At 41.2% G+C, this 18,191-nt stretch overlaps 1 protein-coding gene across 5 annotated transcripts in view; it reads right to left on the reverse strand.

Annotated features, from left to right (window-relative positions):
* Positions 1–18,191, reverse strand: part of Inpp4b (inositol polyphosphate-4-phosphatase type II B) — a 789,563-nt gene that overhangs the window by 81,181 nt on the left and 690,191 nt on the right. For all 5 annotated transcript variants that reach the window (XM_057753361.1, XM_057753359.1, XM_057753358.1 and 2 more), the window contains 5 exons: positions 14,463–14,635; positions 13,201–13,324; positions 11,982–12,099; positions 8,863–9,003; positions 6,094–6,191 (listed from right to left, as the gene is read on the reverse strand). In XM_057753361.1, the coding sequence (XP_057609344.1) occupies positions 6,094–6,191; positions 8,863–9,003; positions 11,982–12,099; positions 13,201–13,324; positions 14,463–14,635 (654 nt within the window). The remainder of the gene's footprint in view (positions 1–6,093; positions 6,192–8,862; positions 9,004–11,981; positions 12,100–13,200; positions 13,325–14,462; positions 14,636–18,191) is intronic.

The raw sequence follows: 18,191 nt of genomic DNA on the forward strand, positions 1-18,191 counted from the left end.
ACAAATAATAAGGTTGGCCTACATTAGTAATTCTTTTTCTTTTTTTTTTTGGTTTTTCGAGACAGGGTTTCTCTGTGGTTTTGGAGCCTGTCCTGGAACTAGCTCTTGTAGACCAGGCTGGTCTCGAACTCACAGAGATCCACCTGCCTCTGCCTCCCAAGTGCTGGGATTAAAGGCGTGCGCCACCACCGCCCAGCCCTACATTAGTAATTCTTAAGTGATGTCTTGAGGAGCACTTATTTTTGTAATATGCTAACGGTAAATTATATGCGTTAATGGTTTCCCAATGCTCAAATAAAAAAAAAACAGTGTACATTTACCCACAAATCTATCTAGAAAGGCTCCTCTAGGACATGGACTGTTAGCTATTACTGAAATCTTAAGATTCACAGAATTTATGTCCTTTTTGCCTTGGGGGCTAAGGAACACAGGTAGCCAGAACATGGTATTCTCTGTTTTACCACAGGATAACTGTCTGCAGTATATCCTTTCTGCCTTACATGTTCTCTCTGACTTAATCAAGTCTTCAGGCAATCTCTTATGCACAGTCTAGCCTCCTTCTAAGACTTGGAAACAATGAAAAGCAAGTAAATACAAAATAGGTGTTTAGGAAAGAGACATTATGAGGGAGGTGAGCCTAATAGCGGTTTCACTTGCTCATAGTTGAACCTTGGACAAGAGAGCCCCAAACCTTTGCACATGTGTGGTATTCTCTCAAAAAGTTCTTGCGAGGACCCAGAGGAAGCAAATGTGTATAAATATGAAGGGTTCAAGAAAATCTAGAGTTACTACACAGGCCAGGGGTGTGTGTGTGTGTGTGTGTGTGTGCGCGCTCGCGTGCGTGCTGCACTCTGTAGTATAATGGCCTCACTTCAGTCTCCATTCCACAAACACAGGTCATTTCCAGAGCCCAGGGAAGTGTGGGTGACCAGGAATCTCCAGCACAGAGCTATAAATGCAATGATACCTTAGAGTATGTCAGGATTAACATCAATTTCTGAGGCTGCAAAGCATGGCCAAATAGCTGTGACTGCAGCACACTCATGTTCATGGCTATGTGGTCCTGATGTGGCATCACGCATGTGTCACATGGATGGTCAATCAGTACTCATGCTGCCCTTGTGTTGTGGAACACTGGCAGTCTTTGTGGCTCAGGTAAGCAAGCTGTCCCTTGTCACTATCAATTCCATTGTGTATTCCTGTCTGAGACAGAGCTTGTAGAATCACCAGTAACTGAAGGACACACACGTGTATGTGGCTACCATCTTTACTGATACTTAAGTGTGACATGATCTTCTCTGACATGTCCACCAGCCATATGGAGAACCCGAGTTCCACTATGCTCTCTAATGAGTGGGTGACCCTGTGGCAGTGAGGACAACTGTGGCTTGCTGAAGTAGCTTTTCAAACCTAAGACTGAATGTTTTGTCTTTACAGGACGGGTCACATCATCCCCCTCATCGGCAGTCACCCTCAGTGATATTCATAGCATCCCTTGCAGGGCTGCTTTCCTTGGAATCCAGTCCCGATGATCACCTGTCGCTCTGCTCTTTTCATTCCTTTCTAGAACAAAAGCCAACGATTCTATTCAGGAAAGTATTATCACATAGCTATTTTTCAAAAATAATATAGCGTTTGGCTTTATGAAAAATATTTGCCACAAGTTTAAAAAGCCAGCCAAATCTTAAATGGCTGGTGGCAATGTTAAAATATGCAAAGCATTGTGGGCTGAAGAGATGGACGCAGGTTAAGAATCCTCCTGGTAAGCCACCACCTCATGGTGCTACACAGATTAATAGAAATGGGTTAATCAAGATGTGAGAGTTAGCCAATAAGAGGCTAGAGCTAATGGGCCAAGCAGTGTTTAAAAGAATACAGTTGCGCCAGCTGGTGAGTTAGAGAACCTTTTTTTCGACTTTATTCTGAATGCAAAAGTTAAGCCTTAGGACCCGAGGAGTCAGGAAAAGAAACAGCAACAAACCCTGTTCAAGGATCAGACTAGTGAGGTGCTGACCCTGCCTACTGGAATTGCCTCAGGTGATCATAGGTGCAGGCGACTAGCACAGAGAGGGCCTCGGAGGAAACAGCTCCAGAAGATTTACTATGGTGTCTTAGCTAAAAACACAAACCCCTGAAACCAGAAACACTGTACAAAGAAAAGCAGGAGGAAGAGCCCACAACAGCCGGCTGGAGACATGTAGACCCTGGGCCTTCATTTCTTTTTTCTTTTCTTTTTTTTTTTTTTTTTTTTTTTTTTGGTTTTTCGAGACAGGGTCTCTCTGTGGCTTTGGTGCCTGTCCTGGAACTAGCTCTTGTAGACCAGGCTGGCCTCGAACTCCCAGAGATCCGCCTGCCTCTGCCTCCCAAGTGCTGGGATTAAAGGCGTGTGCCACCACTGCCCAGCCGGGCCTTCATTTCTGATACACAGTAGCTGCTTCAAACCAACCTTGGGCAAAGACTGACGGGAGAATGGCTGCTCACTGTGGAGAGCCCTCTGCCCACTAAACCTTCCAATAATGGCTTTTTTTTCAGCTGAGGGAATATGAGAGTATAGGATCCTAAATGAATTCAAATGAATACTTATTCCATGGGCAGTGAGATTTTTAAACTAGACTGTACCACGCATCTCAGAAGGACAAGGTCAAGGCTGATGGGCCACTTTTATTCAACATCACACTCCTGTTTACTAACAGCTAAAGGCTAAATGCCCAGCAACATTCATAGCAGCTATTAAAGGAAAACAACATTTTCATAGATTGCTGAATTGAGACTAACCACTGAGCCTACACATACCACGGAATTAGTGAATATTTGGGGGAGATTATACTTGCTCCCACATTTTCCTATCTGAGTAGAAGAAAAGTTAACCGCTACCTGACACTGAGTGAACAGATAGCCTAGGGAAGACTCCTCATCACCCTGATGGAACAAAAGTAGAGGATATCCACTAAGATTAATGACATCCTCGGGGAAGAGGTGATTTTTGCTTAGAAAACACGTAGAATCCAAGCATTTCATTTGTAAGTCATTTAAAACACAGGATTAAAAATTTCACATACAACCTATGCATAGTGTATTAATAAAGGCAAGTATTGGGCTTGATAAATTATCTGTCCTTCAATATAAACTCCTTAATGTTACTGTAAAAATAATAATAGATTTTTTTGGATTAAAGAGATGACTCAGAACAGTCACAGCTACCAGAAATCCAGTTTTTGCGATTTTAGCTAAATTCTTAGTCCCTCTCCATACTCCTAACATAGCTCTTTGGTTGCATTTTGGAAAGAAATGCTCCCCAAGTTCTGCTTTCGGTCACCCCCAGAGGTTCCCGTGACTATACAGATGTGTGCTGCAGTTTCCTCTCTCCCTAGGATGCACCCCAGAGGTTCCCGTGACAACACAGATGTGTGCTGCACTTTTGCTGCAGGTGTATCCACAGTGACACCACCACTCCATTCTGCAGAAAATCTGATAGCTTTGCCTCAAAAATGTAAGAAATAAAGTAGGGAAAATCAAGCAAACTATGATTTAACGCATCAGATGTGATCAGCTCAATTTACACTGGTTCAATTTATGATGATAAGGATTAATATTTAGAATGTCAACAGAAATTTTGCTGGCATTTGGAAAGTGGCAGTTGTAGGTTCTCTTCCAATACCCATGACTTCCACGGGTAAGTATAGGACTCGCCCCTCATCAAAGGGGTGGCTCGTGCAACAGAGGCCATTGCAGAAAACGGCAGCTGATGACTGTGCAGAGAACGAACGAGTGACTTGATGAGCAGCCCCGAATTAGACATGTACAGCAAGGCTTCCTCACTACAAGGTCGTGAGGAGGGGGAACAACAGAACGGGAAGCTGGCTCGGCGGATTAATCTCCTAGAAATGTCAGAGAAACTACACCCATGAAATCTCATCAGCATGGCTGCCTAAACAAGACACCGTGAGCAGACACGCTAATGTGGAAGGTGGAAAGGTCACACTGCTTCAGTCCTTGATAAAGAACTGCAGGCAACTAAGGACTTCCTGCTGGCTTCCCCAGGAATGGGGCCTCAACTGGCTCTCTAATACAGAGTGATCTGCCCTCAAATCATATACATAAAATTTACATATGCTTACAATACCTTATACTTACAATACCTTATACAAATCATATACATAAAATTTACATAGACTTACAATACCTTATACAGACTGATCAGGATAACTCTGTGTGTGTGTGTGTGTGTGTGTGTGTGTGTGTGTGTGTATACGTGTTCTAAAGACACTTGATCATATAGTCAGTTTTTCCTCTCATGGGATTACCATCCATGAATTCAACGACCGTAGATCAGAAGTGTTCAGAAACAAAACTGCATCTGTCCTGAACCTGATGTAGTCTTTGTGTATATGTGATTATTCCCAATAAAAATACAGCATAGTGAACAGTTCCATACTTCTTAGATTGCCCTAGGTTTTTATTAGTAGAAATGATTTAGTTTAAGGTATTTGTAGGGTGTCAAGAAACCAATCCCTCATGGACATTGAGGGGGGCTACTCTATTTAATTGGCAATATAGAAAGTTTAATGTTCTTAAATCTTTAAACATTTATTCCCTTGAATAGTTTAAATTACTTAGTATATAAATATTTTATATTTCATACACTAGGTAATACTTATAAGTACTTTTCCTTATGTCCTTTTAAGGTGATACGGTTGTTTCTGGCATAATAAAACCCTTCACAGTTTGCAGCAACGTACTTTGAATTTACCCTTTGAATAAAGATGGCATACTAATAGCTCTGAAACACTGCTAAGGACCAGACATCACTTGGAAGCATGGGCTCCGGGAGGCTGAAGGAGTCTGGAAAGGAGCTGGCGGCCTGCTTTGCTGATGGGTACCCAGGTATGCTGATGCTCTCAGGCTGGGTGCCATATGTAGTTTTCAGAAATCAATGTAGACAGAAATCACAATGTAAGTGAAAGGAAATTCTGAGATTATTTTAGAATAAGAAAAACAAAGCCTCGGAGCAACTAGTGACCCATGTCTAAGTCTCGGTAAATTTCATTAATCAATAAAGAAAAGTAGTTTGATATATACATATTAGCAGCCCTAGTGAAATTAACAGGTGTATAATTCCAAGTATGCGGGATGCTTAAGAAACCACATCTGAAGAATTTAATTTTTGGCAAAAATAATATTTTATGTGGGATATAATAACATAAAAATCATAATGTAAATACTAGGAAGTGAACTTTGCTATCTATATGCATATGAATACACAGGTTGCTGTAGTGTCATGAAACAATACTTACTGGGTTCTAGAAAGATCTGAACGTACTGCTGCATAAGAAACTCCCAGCATAATCAGATACAGACCAATGAACAAACTGCTTGTGATTTGATAGCAATTGTACTTTAATTGTGGCTTTTGTTGTAAATTTAATGTTTCATATTTGTTTAAACTTAGTTTTTTATCAGTACACGTATCTGAACAGATTATACTAGAGATAGACGATCAGTCTATAAATCCAAATACTCAAGGGCTCAGTGGGGGAAAGAGCCACAGAAATGAATAATAGAGAAGACAATTCCAAAGTTTAAAACATGCCTATCAGCTTAGACGTCTAAAAACTGCACATAAAACAAGGAATCTGTCCCTGGATTTATAAACTAATCACTATTCTGGAGAACATGTACTCCACCTGACTTCCTCTTTATATTCATGCGCCATATCTCATGTCTAAAACATTAAACATAAACAGTCAAGGTATTTAAGTGTCAAAGATTATATGGAATTCCTGTGTACTCAATTGAGATTTCTAATTATAACTCCCATATTTCTAGATCTTGGCATTTTCTGCTGGTACTGCATTTAGTGTCCCAGCACGAACACCAGGCAACAGCAACCAAGGCAATGAAGCAGACTTTGGCCACACCCCTGGGTAATCATGCCACACCCCCTAGGTAATCATCCCTTTCCTTTACAAAATCTCAATATCACCATGAATCCCTACTCCATGCCACTTTAGTCACGGCCCTTGTCTCCAGCTCCTCTTAAAACAGTTAATTAGCCAACGACTGTTAATCTTTCTACAATGCGTATATACTTACAATCAGGTGGCATCTTTTCCGTAAATATCGAATAATATTCTTGAACAAGTTCAAAGTTTTCTTGATTAATACTTTCTTGCAAGGAAACATCTCCAAACCTGAAAATAGGAAAACAAAAATAACCAACCTAACAACAACAACAAAAGCAAGGAAGGGAGTTGGGGAATATGAACAGGTACTAAAGATAACACACCCTATCCTATCCCTTTAAATAGATGGCGGGGTTTTTTGTAACCCACTCCACACCTTTTCTGCAAGGCTGCACCCCATCTGTCTCTGTCCATTCGAGGTCTCCTGTTCGTGCTTGCACAGAGATTGGAAGGACATGTCTGGAAGCAGAGCTGGATGGCATCTTGCCTTCTGCCAACTACTGGGTGCATGGGTGTATCCCTGAAGTCTCCCAGGGACGACTGCACCTTGAAGATATTCGGTGTGAGCCTGTGAAGCCCAGCAACTGTGCACCGGTGTTTCTCATCCTCCTCTATCACAGAGCTTGTTCCTGTATCCCTCCGCATCTGTCTTCTCTTTGAATGGGTCCCAGTTTCATTCTTAAAGCTTGTCTCTCTAGCAAGTGGCTTCCAATATGTACCTCCATCCAAATCTATAAATACACTTCCTAGGTGTCAATTGACACCTTCCAAACCACAAACTGAAATCCTTCTAAGCCTGCTTCCAATTTCTACCACAAATTCGGCTCTGAGATCTAAGTAGTATTCAGATTCCCCTCTTTGGCCACTTTATCCATTTCTCACTGGACTTTTCAAATCTCTGCTTTTATCACTCCCTTTAGACAGGTGTGATTCATCTCATAGTGCTTTGAGGACATCTTAGTGACATGCCTCTGGCCTCTCTCTCCCTCCCACCTCTCCTGTGACATATTCCTAGAACAGTATTTCCAGCAAATGTTTATTATCAGCTCTGTATCAGCCAGTAAGTTAAAATATTAGAAAAGTTAATCTAACACATACTTCCTCACACCAGGTCTCTAAACTTAACAGTTTCTCATCTCTCTATAAAAACCAAATCTAAGTTCCTTTAGTTGTAGCATCTGCCCTCTACATAGCGCTTGGGAAGACACTTGTGGACCACAGGTAACCATTCTCCTTTATCTACGCATCATAACACCTATGAGACTTCCTCTGCTATCCTCCTCTGACTATAATATTTTACCTTAATGAATTTCTGTCTTTCAAAGCCCATGAAAGGCACCTTCCCCTACAACAGCAGTCCTCAACCTTTCTGATGCTGTGACCCCTTAATACAGTTCCTCATGCTGTGGTGACCCCCCAACCAAAAATTATTCTGTTGCTACTTCATAACTGTAACTTTGCTACTGTTATGACCCATAATGCAAGTATGTGATCCCCAGAGGACTTGCTGCCCACAGGTTGAGAATCACCTCCCTGCAAGGAAGTCCCTATCATAGAAACACAGTATTTTTTTTTAACTAGTTTTGTTTTTTCAACATCTTTGATTATTTTGTTATCCAAATTTTACGTGCTATTTGCTGACATGCTTCCTCTGGAGGATATTCATGCTTTCTCCATATGTCCTATACCTGGCAAAGCGGGATCTGGCACAACCCATGTTCTGCATCTGTATCAACCTGTACCTGAAGAAGAGGAATAGAGTGTCCAAAAAACACACAGGGAGTTTCCTTAGGGATCTCTGACTCGGCTACATATTGTAAGTAACTGGAGGAGTGTTGGACAAGTATTATGTTCTCACAAAACTCACGCTCATGCGTGGAAGCTGTAGTCTCCAGGGTGTCTCTGTTTACTGCTGTGGCCTCTAAGGGAACAACTGAGGTTAAATGATGATACAAGGGTGGGTTCTGACCCCAAAGGATTAGTGTTCTTACAATATCTCTGCCCTCCCCCTTCATACATGTAAAGTAGAGGTCATGGGAGCATATAGGAAAAGAGCCGTCACCAAAAACCAGTGTCCTGGAACTGGTCATGGAATTCTCAGACTCTTAAGAGTAAGGAATGAATTTTAGTCTTTAAGCTGTCTAGTCTTCAATCTTTATTGTAGTCAAAGTAGGTTTATGTAAGAATGGACATATAAAAAAATACTTATTATTTGGGATGAATATTAAAGAAAATGTTACAAGATTTATGCAGTATATCTCCCATGCAAGAGTTGCCTGGGTAGACCAAAATTTGAAATCATGAAAGTAAGCATCAAAGAACAGAGGGGAAGTGATTTGCCTGATCAACAGCATGCTGCTGTCAGAGCGCCAGGCAAACTGACTTTCCTGCTTCCCTCAGCATGTCGCCCTATTCGCAATTTTGTTTGTTTTCCAAACCCTATCACTCATACACAGTTTCCAGGTACTTAAAGACACATTTTTAATGTACAAGGTAGATAGAGGAAAGGAGAATGTTTTCAAAATCAAGTGACCTATGGTGCAGTTACAAAAGCCCAGAAGATGAAAACTCATCTAGTCTAGAGGCTAGAGTCCTTGGAAATCCTAAGGAGTTCTTTAAGAGTCTGCACATGAAAGAGTCTGTGACCACCCTATAGGTCACCCTCTATAGGACATTTCAGACTTTGCTTGTGTCGTCAGTGTATTTCTCAAGCTTCTGACACATTTAAACTTACTTAGGGGCATGGTTTCTTCGTGTGTACAGTTTACCTTCACACAGGAAGTAACTAGATAGTGTACTAGTTAAGAGGAAAATGCTATACATACTTATGTCTAATTCTATAAGCAGAAATACGGCTTTTCAAAGACCCTCTGAACACCATCCTTCTCATGAAGCCTACCTCTCAGCCAGAGTCTGCTGTTCGTTGATTCCAACATTAAACAGAACTGGATAGACATGGAGCAGCTGGCCTTCTTTAATCTGCAGAGGGAGCGACTCAAACACAGCAGCTGGGAGTCTGACTTCCACCACATAGTGTTCTCTGCGGACAGCGAGGGGCGGGAAAGAAACAGCACTTGGTATTTGCTTTCGGGTTTTTGTGGTTCATTGGGGGGAAAAACAGGTAAGTTGGACCACGACACCTTCTTAGGCTTTTGTGGTTATCTGCTTTTTTCCCATTCACTGAAGAATATACACCTGTTTCACAGTTAAAATGCAAGACATATACAATGGCAAGATTATGTGTACCTACACTCTCAGCCTTGCTCCGAGTTCCACAGGAAAGGAGGATGTTTACCTCACCTTTTACAACAGCTGGCCAAGTGCATGGGCCATCTAAAGTTTTTTTCACTTATCATTAGAACCAGATCAGTCCTCAAAATAGGGACAATAAGCATATTAATGTTTTTTTCAGTATAATGAGTCTTAATACAGTGATAGGTAAAATTGTTGCAAATTAAACAATTTGCAACACACAGTTTGGTGTTTGCGCAGGTGGTACCAGAGAGTGGCAGTGTGTTTGGAGGTGGGACAACTAGGGAATGGAGACCACTGTCCATGGCTTAGGATACTTCACATTTAGAGTGTGTCCCTGCCCTTGGTATGCAGTCACAGTCAGAGATTCCGTGTCATGGAGCCACCCAGAGCCATGCCTTCCCTTCCCGATAAACCATCTTAGCTCAGATATGAAGACCAAATATGCCTGTCCTCCCTTGAGTGGCTTCTTTTGAGGTATATGGTCATAATGACGAGCAAAGTGACCAAGATACACATTTCTTTTTGTCTAGTTGGATGAATGAACCTGCCTGTTTGGGACAACCAGATGGAAATAATATTACTGAATATGTAATTAACCTTAGGCATTTGTGATTCTTTAGAAAATTTTGCAGAAAACAGAAACATTTTTCCACTAGAAAATTGCATTAAAAATGATCCTAACTACACAATGTTGAAAGTTTAGGATCTATAAAATGAGTCCAGCTCCTTGCACATGTCACACTTATTATCTGATGCAGGAAGAACTTGAATGTAGACATGTAAAGAGTTTACTCTAGGGACCGGAGGAAGCCTCATATTTTCAGAAGTATATGGAGTGGGTAGGAGCATAATTTATACATTGGAAAAAGAACAGGACAAAGAACGAGTTTCCCTTTAACAATAATTTTAAATTTTCCAGTAAAATATTTTGTTAAATACTATTGATAATAGACTCATATTGTGGAATAGAATATTTGTTTAACTATGTAAAGATTTGCTGCATTTGTTTGTGTTGCAGAATAATTGTTTAACTAGGCAAAGATGTGTTGCATTTGTTTATGCTGCATTTGTTTTACTATGGAAAGATGTGTTGCTGTTTTACCTTGCCTGCCTAAGGCACCTGATTGGTCTAATAAAAACCTGAATGGCCAATAGCTAATCAGAGGAGGGATTGGCAGGGCTGGTAGTCAGAGCAAAAGGAGAGCCAGCCAGCCAGCCATGGAGAAAGAAGAAAAGTACAGACAGTTTGTAGAGGAGGCAAACACACACACATACACACACACACACACATACACACACACATACACAGACACACACATGGTGCTGGTGGTGGAACCCAGGCCCAGCTTTTTCTGGGCTGATGACCAAACTGAGGTCTCTGAACGTGGTGTGCAAGTAATTCTGCTACCTAAGCTCCCTCCCCACATAAGACAGCTGTTTGAAGTGGCTCTTGTTATAGCAGAGAGGATGGACCCAGGTGCATTTTTCTGGCCTGGGAATACTGTACTTCTCTAACAAGTTCTGAATGTAAATGTGGCTGGAGAAATATCCTCAGCGAGAACCCCCTTCCCTCCACTGACACAGTGGCCGGGTAAACTCCCTCATGAACGTGAGGGAAGTGTCAGCTTATCCCACTCGGTAATAAACTTCAGAAGAATGTGCTATGTTCCAGATGTGTTTGCAAGCAATTTCATTCATTTTCCCTCCAATAATAGCAAAGGATGAGTTAATATTCAGATGAGACATTTACTTTCATCAGGCTCTGTTTATTTTGTGCTCCAGAGTTCTCTTCTCTACACGAGGAACTGACTGTTGTGCATGCACCTGCAGCACATAATTCTAAGTAACTGTTGTATGTTTACTTGATCTGTTCTGCATCTTTCTGTAACACATGTTTACACTGCGACCTGAGACGACTTCAAAATTCAAGTCCCTCATAGAATATTCAAATGTGCTAACACCAGATCAATCAAAATTGGGTGACTTCTGAATGAAACAAATTATTATATGGTACAATTCTTCTATTAAAAATCTCTTTTACATGCCATCTTTTTTATTATTTCTGGAACTCTGCCTGTCATATTCTGATCTTATAAGCTATTTATTAAAGAAAAAAAAAAGAACCTTTCTCGGAAATCTCAGAGTCTGAAAGTGAATTGTCAAAAAATAATTAAGAAAAATGGTAGAATATGCACCTGACATAAGAATATATCCTTCCTTACATGTTGCTGCTTTTAACTGAATTTAATTTGAAGTCATCTTGAGAATTATGAAGCTATTAGCTGAGCAATTCCCGCAAACGTAAGAACACCCAGAGCTTTGGATCAGACGACATGAAGAGGAGTTGGCTCTGGATGTCGCCGTGGCTGCAGATTTCTTCTGTTTCATGAACCTTATTATGTCCAACCTCATGACCATTTCACAAACATGCATGAGACTTCCAGGATATTTTCAGGACCTCCTTGTATCATTCAATCTGCATTTATTTCACAACAAAAAAAAGAAGGAGAAAGAGAAAAAGAAAGAGAAGGAGAGGGAGAAGGGGAAGGGGAAGAAGGACAAAGAGAAAGAGAAGAAGGAGGAGGAGAAGGAGGAGGAGAAGGAGGAGGAGGAGGAAGAGGAGGAGGAGGAAGAGGAGGAGGAGGAAGAGGAGGAGACAGAGGAGGCAGGAGAAAGAACACCAAGCCTAGATTCCGAGGAAATCTGCCCACAAAACACCATGAGTGTGACAACATCTAGATTTTGGGCAGGGGCACAACTCACCGCCTTCCTGTGAGAACGGGCAGGTCATCACTAGACTTGGCTTCAGTTATTTTAAATGCGACTTTCCTCAAATCTGAAATGCCGACAGCCATGTCCTCGAGCATTCCGATTTCATCACCTGCACAGGGAGAAAGGAACCTTGTTAACAAACAGACTATTAAACTAAAATGCTGCTCACTGCGGTGCCTCCCTGCTGGAGTTCTGCCTGGTGGTGCAGTGACTGAGTTTCTCAATGCACTGAGCCCATTCAGCATATGCCCTGGATTGACTGTGCAGGTTTTCAACAGCGAAATAAGAATGCTTCCAACGGACTGCAGAAGTCAATGTTCCCTTTGAGGGAAGAAGAATGTTCACCTGTACTGAGAGGCCAGAGGGAGATTTCTAAGCCTCTTTATGAAGCAAACTATCACTTAGACATCTTCTATTGACAGGACTGCTATGTGACATTTTAGAATAGAGGGCTTTCCTGATCATTCCATCAATTATCAATTGCCTAATGCTAATTTTGCCTTCAAATTCTGAAAAACATTGCCTGAAGACATAATAAATGCCCTAGATTAGCATAATTCAATAGAAGTAGAATGTGGGCTATTCTTCAGATTTTCTGTTCTTCATTTCTTTAAAAGAAAGAAATGAAACAAAGCAACATTAATTTTAATAGTACAGTGTATATAATCCCAACATATACAAACTGCACATTCACATGTAAAGCCACACACGTCTTACCAGCTAATGCAAAAAGCTGCCTCTGCTAGTCTTTGCAATCTGATGCTCACGTCTAGAACACATGGATTTTGGGGTAGCTGAATATCAAGCACTCCATAAACACATGGGGCTCCCGTATTGAACAGCACAGTCCTAGACATGAGGCTATGGTGTCTTTACAATCCAGTCAATGAAACCAATGTTGTCAATAAGTCTGTATATTTAAAAAAAAAATCCAGATGACTGCTAAAGAGCCCACTCTGAAATAACCCACAATTCCATCTTCAAAACACAAATTGAATCCCAAGGAAAAGCCAAGGGTGAGCGAGTAAGAAGTTAGAAGCTACACCATTCCTCTGACACGTGGCATAGAAAAGGTTCACCACTGAGTTTTCACCTTATCTGAGAAAACTGATATATTATGAATATGGCTAGCAATAAGATCTTAAGACAAACCCATGCAATACTCACTATAGGTGCTTAGCAGTCCTTCATAGGTGCATGCAATACTCACTATAGGTGCTTAGCAGTCCTTCATACTGCGCTATCAAGCCCACTGTGTGAAGCTGCTGGAGGAAGTCGGGGTCATGCAGACTTGTATGTAACTTGATGATAAAACCACACACCAATCCAGCAAGCTAAGGAAAGAAATCATTCAAGAAATTCACTGGGGTCAGCAAACTTATCACTTCAGTTTGTAAATATCTTCAGATTTTTGAGACATCCCAGCTTTAATTAAAATTCAACAAGTGTATATAACAAAGCTGCTAGAATTTGCACATATTTATTAAAATAAATTGATGGTCTTTGATCTAGGGTGGCATTGTCTAAGGGTTTGGGAATACAGAATTGAAAGGAAACTAGGTAAATGGATTTTAGAACCAAGGTGGAAAATCTTTGAATTGGATGTCTACTGTCTATAACCATGGCTCCACTAAGCTTCTTAAGATTTTCAAATTCTACTAGTATTGTGGTTTTGCACATGTGACAAGAGTCACTAAATGACATCATAAATGAACAGGATTAAGGAATAGTGCAGTGCCTGGCTGGGTCCGTCTTCCACTGGACCACTAACGTCATAATATACTGCAATGGGCAGTTTGGTGAAACCCCCTCTGCAATGACAGCTTACAACGTGAAGCATTGTTCTCTCCTTTCTTCCACATCTTGACCTCTGAAACTGAATCGTGGGGTAGAGAGAGGGGAGCAAAAGGAAAGTGGTGAGCCCTGCGCTGGGGGTAGAACTGGTCTTGGAGTCCCAGTTAGGGTTGGATATAGGAAAAGGGAATCATCAGCCAACTATTACAAATAAATCCTGCAGCCTTGCAAAAAGTCTCTTATGAAGGGAAGAAGAGATCTCTGCAAAACTTTGTCCTGAGATTTCTGGGAAAGCTGAATAAATAAGGGGTCATAGACAAATGTGCCCTTTGATGAGCTCTTGGCCATCACTTGCAATGCAAGGTGACAGTCCCTTCCTTTCCCCTCATAGTTTGTCTCAGGGAATAACACAAGAGAACACTGACTCTTCCTCTCAAAGTCCATCCACGGTTCAAGCAAAATATACATGTTACATTGAGCTGTATCTTTTCACAGAGAAATATCAAAGATTCAAAAGTTCTCCATGACGTATTCAGTCTATTTATCCAGATAAACCAAATAGGGGGCCAGAATTTCAGAAGGGCTATTTCAAAATAACACCTTTCGAAGGGCTGTGCCCCCATCGAGGATGGGACGCCGGCAGTTCACACTTCTGTACACACCACAGTGGGCACCCACCGCCTGACTGAAGACGATGTCTCTTCTCAGCGTCAGCATCAGGCACTGGGGCAGGCTGTAGGCTAGCTCCTGAAGCAGCACAAAGGTCAGGGACTGCTTGGCTCGGCTCACCACCTCTCCCATGCACTCTTTCAGGGTGAGGATGAGGGGCTGTAGCTGTTCATACCAGTCCTCTGTGACAGGATGTGGAGCAAGAACAGTGGCAAAGATGAGAAAAACTGAGCAGACAATCATTATTCTGAGTGAACTTGTCCCTTCACCCAGGAATCATGGACCTTTACCCCAGATGTCTGTTGGCCAATGACAGCAGGCTTCCATGGACCTTTGCCCCAGATGCAAGCTGTCCTCGACAGTGATTTCCTTTCTGCTTTGTTTTTCTTTAATATGGACATTCCCTGAATGTCAATTAATGAGGCTATCTAATTCTCTTTATGCTGGAGACAGAAGTTTTGGTGGATTTCTTATAGAAACTTGGCCATCAGATCATCTCTACTCCTGGCACGGCCCATTTAATAGCATACTCTGCCTGTCACGCACTGACATCTCAAGAATCAGTTCCTGGTCTCCTAACTTACGTCCCTCCTGCCTCCTTTCCGCTTAGCTCCTATCCTCCCTCTGTAGTATGGATGAGAACTTCTCAATCAGTTCGAATCCCATTTCATTTTTCCTTTTTCCTTACTTAAGATATATAAACCAACAAAAGCTAGTCAAGGTCCACCCTTGCATGCAGAATAAGTCCACATTCATTAAGTCCTCGCCACGATCTGACCTCTGCACACTTGTCTAGAACCACCATAGAAAACAGTTTGTAATGCTGACTTCTAAGTGTACTAAAACACCCCTTATCCTGCCCTGCTTTCTTAACCCAGGGACTTTCAAGACATTCACTCTTCTAGAAGTTTTCTTTCCTCTAATTAGCTTTCTGGCAAACAGTTTACCCTCTCTGAAACCCTAGTTTGGAGCCTCTGTCTTCAAGGAAGTTGTCTCCTTGAGATTTACTCTTTCCTGAAGAAAAAGGAAAGGCTGTCACATCCTTTTTGACACACACTGCTCCAGTCTGTTACTGCTGTGAATACTTTTTTAAAAGGAGTTCAGTGAGGGAGAGATATCAATTTATTTATTAACCACCAAATTCTCAGAAACTAGCACAGGATCAGTTTTTAGCAGACACCCAAATTGTCAGTGAATGGGTCAATTTATGATGAATATGGCATGCTTTTGTAAAATGCAGGTATATTTGAGAAAGTCAGACTTTTGACATTTTTTAGAGTTTCAAATAGTGTTTTTAAAGAATTGTGTGTGTGTGTGTGTGCACGCACACACGTGCACGTGTGCACATTCTGGTACACAGTGTATGCACATGTGTGCATATACGTATGCATGCCTCTGTACTTGTATAGAGGACAGAGGTTTACATCATGCATCTCCTTCTATTGCTCCTATCTTACATGCTGAGACAGCCTCAGTCTGAACTTGGAATCCACCCACTGGCTAACATGTGGCTAATGAACTCCAGGTTCCCATTCTTTCTCTCAACTCTCTGGTGTTGAGAACACAGGTGTCAATCACTGTGCTGGCGTTTTGCTCGGGTGCTGCGTGGTTGCACTTTATTTTGCACATTTTAAGTAATGAAGAAGGAGTAAGGAGATAAGATCCAAACCAAAGTCTTTAGCAAACATTTCACTCACTGAGTCATCTCTCCAACACCCACATAGCCATTCTTAAAGTGAAAATAAAAATTGATGTCCATTAGGTACTTACATGTCTAAATTTAAATATGGATCAACTGCATAATTGTGAATTTGGCACATAATATATGAAGAAATTATGTCTTATTCAATTTATTTGGAGAACAAAGACTTGAGAAATATGAAATACAAATATTTGATTCTGTGGCCTTCTATTCAAATATAAATTAATTAATTATGAGTTGACAAATACAACATAACATGAATGATGGAAGCTGCAAAACTAATTATCAAGTCAATTTTGTGATAACATCATATCCTCAAGACAAGACAAATCATCTTCCAGAGTGCATTGAAAGGTCAATAATCAGTTAAGACCTTGAACGAACAACAGAGAGTGGAAAAAGGAATCATATCAGGGCTGTGCTGTGTCTGCTACCATTTATCTGATGTTGCGATTAAGAAACCAGATGACCTAATCCAAACGGTTGGAAGGGTAATGAGTGGCCCCAGCTTCACAAAGACAGAAACGATGCAATATAAAGTAGAACATTATGCGTCTCTCCTCAAAAGATATTGTAAACTTAAGTGTTAGTAGTGGACCATGAAAAAGCAACCCACTAAAGAAGGGGAAATTTAAGGAAAGCCCATGACAGCTGGATTCATTTGACAAAGAATCAGCTTATGCCTCAGGATGAAGTATCAGCGGTTCAATTGACGATATTAGTTCTCACACCCAACGGGGAAGATAATTTATTTTCAGAATAACTGACATTGAAGGCACCAAAAACAATGTTCTAGCTTACTCTACAACTCCCAGATTTATATTCTTGGACGTCGCATCTTCTTTCATTCTGCAGTTGCTACCCTCAATCTGAGAGAGCAGTCGTGTATGTGTGTGTGTGGTGACATCACCCACCCTCCCACATTAAAACACTAGGAGAAGGAAATTCTGATAAACTGACTCATAGCTTGATGTTGACAATTAAGTGTCAACCAGCTCTGTTTAGTGGTTGGTGCTGTAGGGTTGAAACTCCACTGTGCAATTATGAAAATATAGCTTTTGCGCAGTAGGTGGAGCTGCTCTATCAGGCTGAAGGGGAACTACCTCATCACTCATTTCATTCAAGAATGAATGAATGAAACAGGATTTGTATATTTGCATAGTCCTCAAGAAACGAGTCTATTGCTTCGGCACCTTGAATCATACTCTCCCATATCTGGGGGTAACAGCTTACTCCGGGGTGTAATATGTTCTTCCTACTTTGAAAACAGAAATGCTAACTTAAGCGTCTAAGGTTTTGTCCTTGAATGAGTTTGTCATTTCAAATGAAATGCAGCTGTTTGCTTTTCTTAAAGGTTTTTGAACACAGAAGCTCCATAAACTACTTAGGAAATGAAAGAGAAAAGGGAAAGAGAGAGGGACCGTTTCTAGCCTTCTTAGAATTGGGTAGAAATACACTGATGCTCTAAACCTGGGAGAAACAGGAGGTACTTTCCTCACTGGTAGCATCTGTCCTCTCCATTTAATGCAATGCCTTACCTTCTAGATTAGAAGGCAATTATAAATTTATGATTGCAATTTAAGAAGAATGAGAATGTGGGAAGAGAGTAGTTATGAATGAAGAGTTGGAAGTGTTAGTGCATGGTAAGGTATCTTGAAGATGGACAGTATGCTTTCTTGGAGAAGCATAAACCAGGAAGGCAACCGATGCATATTTTTCTGGAAGTCAGCAGATAAAGGAACTGGTTGCAGTAAATTCCAAAGACTACAGGTTTATTTCTCATGACAACACCCACCCCCTGTGTAAATCACAGGTTGTGACATAAATACCATAGGATATGATGGCCCAAATAAAGGCTGAGTTCATGTCACAAATGGTCTTTTTGCTCCAATGAACATTCTACATCACTCGTATGAAGAACAAAATATGCTTCTGTTTTCTCTTTGGAACTGATGGTTGTTTTTTGGTGGGGGAGCTCCTGGTTCGGGGAGGAGCTCAGTCTTCACACCCTCCCCTCTCTACCCTTTGCATGTGGC

Source organism: Chionomys nivalis, chromosome 21 (genome assembly GCF_950005125.1).
Source record: "Chionomys nivalis chromosome 21, mChiNiv1.1, whole genome shotgun sequence".
Taxonomy (NCBI): Eukaryota; Metazoa; Chordata; class Mammalia; order Rodentia; family Cricetidae; genus Chionomys; species Chionomys nivalis.